Here is a 7,755-nt window from a genome sequence, read left to right on the forward strand (position 1 = left end):
GGAATCTACCCACTGAGTTGTTAAATCTCGCTGAGTTGTTAAAACTCGCTCTGGGTGGGAGCCGGTACCGGGCTGCGAATCTACCCATTGAGTTGTTAAATCTCGCTTAGTTGTTAAAACTCGCTCTGTGTGGGAGCCGGTACGGGGCTGCGAATCTACCCATTAAGTTGTTAAAACTCGCTGTGTGTGGGAGCCGGTACCGGGCTGCGAATCTACCCATTGAGTTGTTAAAACTCGCTCTGTGTGGGAGCCGGTACCGGGCTGCGAATCTACCCATTGAGTTGTTAAACTTCGCTCTGTGTGGGAGCCGGTACCGGGCTGCGAATCTACCCATTGGGTTGTTAAAACTCGCTCTGTGTGGGAGCCGGTACCGGGCTGCGAATCTACCCATTGAGTTGTTAAAACTCGCTCTGTGTGGGAGCCGGTACCGGGCTGGGAATCTACCCACTGAGTTGTTAAATCTCGCTGAGTTGTTAAAACTCGCTCTGGGTGGGAGCCGGTACCGGGCTGCGAATCTACCCATTGAGTTGTTAAATCTCGCTTAGTTGTTAAAACTCGCTCTGTGTGGGAGCCGGTACGGGGCTGCGAATCTACCCATTAAGTTGTTAAAACTCGCTGTGTGTGGGAGCCGGTACCGGGCTGCGAATCTACCCATTGAGTTGTTAAAACTCGCTCTGTGTGGGAGCCGGTACCGGGCTGCGAATCTACCCATTGAGTTGTTAAAACTCGCTCTGTGTGGGAGCCGGTACCGGGCTGCGAATCTACCCATTGAGTTGTTAAAACTCGCTCTGTGTGGGAGCCGGTACCGGGCTGCGAATCTACCCATTGAGTTGTTAAAACTCGCTCTGTGTGGGAACCGGTACCGGGCTGGGAATCTACCCACTGAGTTGTTAAATCTCGCTGAGTTGTTAAAACTCGCTCTGGGTGGGAGCCGGTACCGGGCTGCGAATCTACCCATTGAGTTGTTAAATCTCGCTTAGTTGTTAAAACTCGCTCTGTGTGGGAGCCGGTACGGGGCTGCGAATCTACCCATTAAGTTGTTAAAACTCGCTGTGTGTGGGAGCCGGTACCGGGCTGCGAATCTACCCATTGAGTTGTTAAAACTCGCTCTGTGTGGGAGCCGGTACCGGGCTGCGAATCTACCCATTGAGTTGTTAAAACTCGCTCTGTGTGGGAGCCGGTACCGGGCTGCGAATCTACCCATTGAGTTGTTAAAACTCGCTGTGTGTGGGAGCCGGTACCGGGCTGCGAATCTACCCATTGAGTTGTTAAACTTCGCTCTGGGTGGGAGCCGGTACCGGGCTGCGAACTCGGTACCTACAAGCCGTATGTCCTTTCAGATGTAATAAAATGTATCTTCTATTTCGTATCATGTTTATATCCTGAGTGAAATAAATTTCAGTTGTCACGACCTTTAATAGCGAGTGACAATAAAAGTTGTCGCCGGCGACAAAATGGTCACACCTGCCACACCATTTTGTCGCCATTAAAACCATTTTGTCGCCGGCGACAAAATGGTTCGATACTACACATTTTAGGATACAAAAATTATGAGGTGTAGGCCTATAATCATAATGTTTGGACACATGATTAAATATTGCTTCCAAATGTGTGTGTATATGTGTGTATATGCATGCGTGTGTATTTATGTACAGTGTGTGTGTGTGTGTGTGTGTGTGTGTGTGTGTGCGCGCGCGCGCGCGTGTCTGTATTCACACAAACACACACACACACACACACACACTGTCATACCAAATGTTTGACATCCAATAGCCGATAATTAATAAATCAATTTTATGCTCTAGTGGTGTCGTTAACAAAACAAACGTTTTCTTCCTCCACTGTAAAGAATGTACTGGCCGAATCGTTTAGGTTAGGATCGAAAGGATAATTGGGTAATTAGTTTTTGTAAATATTCCTTGAGATTTTAACCAATTTTGTCATCAAAGAATATAAAATAGTAGTTAATTTGGTAATCACGTTAAACATTTAATGAATAATAGATTAAGTAAGAAATACACGGTTGTCTTTTATTTTTTGAAATGAGTAACACGGATAAAATAGTTAATTCAAAGGAACACACAAAAATAAATTTTAAGATGTAGTAATCTTCGTTTATTTGTACGAGTTCCATTAAAACAAGGGATCTGTAGACCTGGGCCCCCGTTTCACAAGGCGATCTTAGCCCTAAGATCACCTTAAGTCCATAGTTACCGTATGCACTAAGGTAGCTTCGTGGGACGGAGCCCAGAACAGCTTTGCCCCCCTCTCTCTCTCTCTCTCTCTCTCTCTCTCTCTCTCTCTCTCTCTCTCTCTCTCTCTCTCTCTCTCTCTCTGCCTCTCCCCTCTCTCGGTCTGCATCTCTATTACTGTCTCTCTCATCCTGTCTCACTCACGGTCTGTCTTTCTCACTCACTGCCTGTCTCTCTTTTTTCTGTCTCTATCGGTCTCTGTCTCCCTTTTTATCTCATTTCTCCCACTCTTTCTCTCTCTCTCTCTCTCTCTCTCTCTCTCTCTCTCTCTCTCGCGCGGTCTGTCTTTCTCACTCTTTTTTCTGTCTCCATCTTTCTCTGCCGGTTTTTGTCACCCTTTCTATCGCCTTCTCTCTGCATTTCTGCCACTGTCTCTGACTCTCTTTCATTTCCCCTCTCTCTCTCTCTCGAAGTTCATCCTGAAATTTTCCGACTCGCTCCCGACCGTGAAGCCGAGGTGGTAGTTCTGTCTCCAGTAAAGTCCGACAAACGTCTGGACCAGCAATTTCTGTCGTCTGCTCGTAGTGATGTAATGGATTTTTTTATTGACCAGCCAAAAGTCGCCCGGAGACGCCAAGTTGCCGAATCCAGACTTGTACTCCGACCAGGATTTCTGAATTAAACCTGAAACAACTACCAATATGTGCAAATTGGACTCCAATAAGTGTCAGAATCGTCCAATATTTTATGTGCACTGGCGTCCTACTTTTACTTATTGGCGCCCAGCTCTCAATGAGGTCAGCAAGAGGCGAAACATTACAAACAAAATTTAATTTCAAAAATGTTATTTTAATAGCATTTTTATCCAGTTTACAGTCACTTTTGTACCATTACGCTCAACCACGAATTGAACACAACTTTGTTGCACGGCGTTGGGTGCATCTGTTGACACTACTGTTGCATTATCGAATCGACCGGCCTGTTGACGAAGAGGAGTGCTGTAAGGGGGTGGCTTCAAATTGTTGGTGGTCGCGGAAACTTTTCGTTGTACCACGTCATCTACCATTTTGAGCAAATCGTCGCTCGTCCTTTTGTACCTGCAAACGAGGATTAGAAACATGTAATTTTCTTCTATGCTATATTGAACATATACTCCGATATGCGATTTCTAAGGGGAGAGGGGTGGGTGATTGAATGCATAGCGCTGCAGTATGTTTTAAGATGAGACAATTCATGTTACATATCATATTCTTGGAAAACATTCCATTCGTTTTTTGGGGGCATTTTTTCTTCACCATTGCAAATATCCCTTCACACGACTGGTCTATAAAATCCATAACGAACATTTACCGAGTGTAAGAAGTCGGACATTAAATTGTTACAGGGCCTTATGACGTAGTTTTCGGTCCTTGTAATGGTTACTTTCGACCATTATAATTATACAAAATATATATACATGTACATGTACATGTAGTTACAAATAAATCCAAATTTGTGTCGGTAAAAAAAAACTAAAAAAAACTAAATAAATTACTTTCTACAAGACAAACTTTGAATTATCGATATTTTGCAATTGCGTAGTTAGCAGAAAATTCCTAACTTGATATATACATGTACGTTCTATAATTATAATATCCGAAAGGCTCCATTACAACCGAAAACTGTTATAAGACCCTTTAGCTGAGGACATCAATGATACTTACCCTCGAATAGCCGAAGACCTATGACCAGTCCGTTCAGCTATCAGTTGCTCATCAATGCCACATTCATACAACCGGGTGGCCGTCGTGGCACGAAGGGAGCAATTGGTGTAGAACCCATTGAATCCGGCATTCTCACAGAGTCGCCTGACAACTCCTGATAGAAGGTGTCGCCCAACGGGAACAGAACAGTACCATAAACCTTGTTTGGTATATTTAAGTGGTCTCAGATAGAAATCTTCGCAGTTATGGGGCCTGTAAAGATTAATCTCGTAGTAACATTACATATAAGCTTTATGAATTTTTGGACCATTTAGATTAAGAGAGGAAACCCGCTGCCCCCACATGGGCTACTCTTACCGAAAAGCAGCAACGGTTCTTTTATATGCAGTTTCCCATAGACAGGACAGTACATAGCACAGTCTTTGATATACCAGTCGTGTAGCACTGGTTGGAACGGAAAAGAGCCCAATGTTTGACATCCACCGAGGAGGTTCGATCCTGCGACGGAAGCTCTCCAAGCGAGCGCACAACCGACGGAGCTAAATCCCGCCCCTACATTTTGAGACGCAAACATGTAACATACCTTTAAGTTTGTACTCACCGTAACGACATATATTTTTCGTGGAGTCTTAACGGGACATCGTGTCGGGTCTTCGTTGTTCGATCCAATCGTGATTGATTTCGGTGTCAAGTTCTTGTGCTTCAAACCGCCTGCATTAGTTTTGGTGACGCCCTCATTGTATACAAGATATCGCTCCCCATTCTTGGAAACTATCTTAAAATTGGAAAACGTTCCAACTTTTAAAGCACGATGCTCCTCCCATCCTTGAAGACAGAAATTAATGCCATTTAAGTAAAAAACGGTGTCTAATAATTTCTGAGGTGTATCTTCCCACAAAATTCCCTTTTGCCACAGCAAGTCCTCTTGTTCACAAGAAATCACGTCCGCTTTTTTTCTTTGAAAGAAAGAAAGAAATGTTTTATTTAACGACGCACTCAGCACATTTTTTTTATTTACGGTTATATGGCGTCAGACATATGGTTAAGGACCACACAGATTTTGAGAGGAAACCCGCTGTCGCCACTACATGGGCTACTCTTCCGATTGGCAGCAAGGGATCTTTTATTTGCGCTTCCCACAGGCAGGATAGCACAAACCATGGCCTTTGTTGAACCAGTCGGTGCAAGTGGTTTACACCTACCCATTGAGCCTTGCGGAGCACTCACTCAGGGTTTGGAGTCGGTATCTGGATTAAAAATCCCATGCCTCGACTGGGATCCGAACCCAGTACCTACCAGCTGTAGACTGATGGCCTGCCACGACGCCGGGTTTTTTCTTTGAATGCCTATTCCTTCCTTTGCTAAAAACTTCATTTTTGCGTCCGAAATATTTCGTAAACCACTGAATTCGAAATCACTATTGAAGTTGACATCCCTGCCATTTTGTCTCAAAAAGCGCTGTAGTGACATGAGTATTTCATGAATAGTGTTACCATGATATTCTTTGCCTTTTTGGTTTCTAAATTTCTGTTACAAAAAAACATAGCTCTCTATTCAAATCCGTAACGGGCAGATTCAGAAGACTTTTTCCAAAATCGGAACACACCTTTCACGATGCCACGAGTCGAAAATTCTAACCTCCCATTGACCCTTCTTTTCGGTGTTTTTGTTTTTACCCGAGTTTTCTAAATCGTAATACTCTTTTTCAGTTAATGGTTTGCCGAAACGCCCATTGGCAACATTGTTCTCTATTTGTTGCGTGGCTTTCAAAAGTTCTTCATCGGAATCGTTATTATTGGCGTGTACAGAATTAGTTTGGTCATCATTTAATATTTGTTGCGTGGCTTTCAAAAGTTCTTCATCCGAATCATTAGTATTAGTTAATTCGATATCAAAATCACCTTTTACTTTTAAAAGACTGTCTTTTGTCTCCAATAAGCAGTCACGTGAGGAAAACGTTAACGTGTGCATGACAAGATTTCACGTGCATGTCATGAATTAAGCCGACATGTAGAAAAATGCATTTCAAACCGAGCATGCCAATAAGTTAGCTATATGTTTGAATAGCCGGTATTTCTATATTTAGGTTTAAGTGAAATAAACTACTCAGAGACTACAATATTTGTGCACGAGGTCCAGTCATCGGCCTACCGGCCTCTGACCGGCCCTCTTCGTTATGTATTCTTTACTTAAACAAAGTGTCCGTCAATGGGAATAGTTAAGAAACATATATTTTTTCCAGGCCTAGGCCTCAAAAATGGAAAATAACGAACGATACTTTTTGCAAATGCATGTGCCTGAACGCAGAAACGTTGCACACTTTCCTGTTTACTGGAGGGTGCTTCACTTTTGTTTACTAGAATGGATTTGTTTTACGTCCACATTGTTGAGTTTTTATTGTTAACTGATTGCAATCCGAAAGAAAGAAAGAAATGTTTTATTTAACGACGCACTCAACTGATTGCAATCCATTTTGTTTCATGTTTCGTAGCTGAAAAATGTAGAATAGTATTTTCGTAAATATCGCATTAGTGTTTTTGTCGTTAGGTGAAGGCAGTTTGGGACGTCGATGGCAAGTTAATTGTATGATATTGTATTATTAACTGCATTTGGGGTTTTTAGTTTGATAAATTATATATATATATATATATGATCTGTATCGATTATTAATATTTTATAGTCTCTCACAACTCCATATGGAGTGGTTAAGTGTTATTTAAAATTTTAGTGATGTGACGGTACATGCTCTTAATTTCTTTTCGCCTGTGGCGATATTAATTGTTTTAGAGGGCCGTGTGCAGTTCCAAATTGCACTTAAGCCCAGATGGGCAACTTGTTACGTGATACCTTTGCGCGACGGTCGTCTAATACACACCCAGCGCAGGTGTGGAGGCCATGTGGCTAGTAGTTACGTAATATCTCCGGTAGTGCTGTTTATGGCCAGGGGATTGCTCGCGGTTGGCGACAGCCAGTCTGACGATCAGAGAAAAATATGCCGGCATGGTGGCTGTGGAAAATCCACATGATACGTGAGGTACCGCCTTGTACCCCCACGCGATATTCGCTGTCTCTGAGAGTTTTGAATAAATAGCTAGGATTTTAGAGATATCGAGAACGATAGGAAGGCTCCAGGGGATCGCTGTCCGTCCACTGAACGATCTATATTAGTTCAGACGGGACTTTGGTAAATATATATTTTCTGCTCTGTGTATAACCTTGATGTGATTGATGTGACTTTAAATATTTTAATACTGTATTATACCAATATTATTTACACAGTGCTGCCGGTCATCTGACGCAGTAATCTGTAGGCTCACTGTCCTAAATAATTATATAAAGCTTAGCCAGTCATCCTAGAGGACCTAGGTAAACTGTAGGTTATTGTCTTTATTGTGATAGGTACCAGTATTAATTCTGTATTACAAGGTTATTGAATGAGTAGTTAGGGTTAATTAAAAATTAACCAGTTAGGAATAGAGTTGTAATTCCTTTATTAATTAAGTTCCCCTGGAAGCGTTTCTTCATTATCGTACGTGTGTGTGTTTGCGTCTCTCAATTATCACACGTGTGGGTGTTGTGTCACGGTGAAGTGATTAGCATATTGTGTAAACTAGACACCTAGAGATTAACTAATTAAGTGATCAGTTCTGGGTTGTTATTATTGTTGTTATTAATTAACTACTGCGGCAGTACATTTGTCAGCGTAGGTTAATACAGATTCCAAAGTGTATTGTGTTTTTGTTGTGTTTTCTAGTGAACTAAACATGCTATAATAATATATACTTTATATAAGATCGTATCTCTGATCATACCTAGACGAGCCAACGCGGGTATAACTGCCTGTTATAGATATACAGTTA

At 42.2% G+C, this 7,755-nt stretch overlaps 1 protein-coding gene across 1 annotated transcript; it reads right to left on the minus strand.

Moving 5' to 3' along the window:
• Positions 1-3,036: 3,036 nt before the first annotated feature.
• Positions 3,037-4,914, minus strand: LOC121379648. Its single transcript, XM_041508296.1, has 3 exons — positions 4,497-4,914; positions 3,896-4,147; positions 3,037-3,289 (listed from the first exon to the last, which is right to left on the minus strand). Exons 1-3 carry the CDS (start codon positions 4,505-4,507, stop codon positions 3,037-3,039), a joined length of 516 nt encoding a protein of 171 aa, XP_041364230.1. The 5' UTR covers positions 4,508-4,914.
• Positions 4,915-7,755: the final 2,841 nt, after the last annotated feature.

Source organism: Gigantopelta aegis, chromosome 8, assembly GCF_016097555.1.
Source record: "Gigantopelta aegis isolate Gae_Host chromosome 8, Gae_host_genome, whole genome shotgun sequence".
Taxonomy (NCBI): domain Eukaryota; kingdom Metazoa; phylum Mollusca; class Gastropoda; order Neomphalida; family Peltospiridae; genus Gigantopelta; species Gigantopelta aegis.

Coding starts and splice junctions, on each gene's coding strand:
- LOC121379648 (XM_041508296.1), bottom strand. Junction 3,290..3,895: donor AGGTCTTCGGCTATTCGAGG/GTAAGTATCATT, acceptor CCTCGTTTGCAG/GTACAAAAGGACGAGCGACG.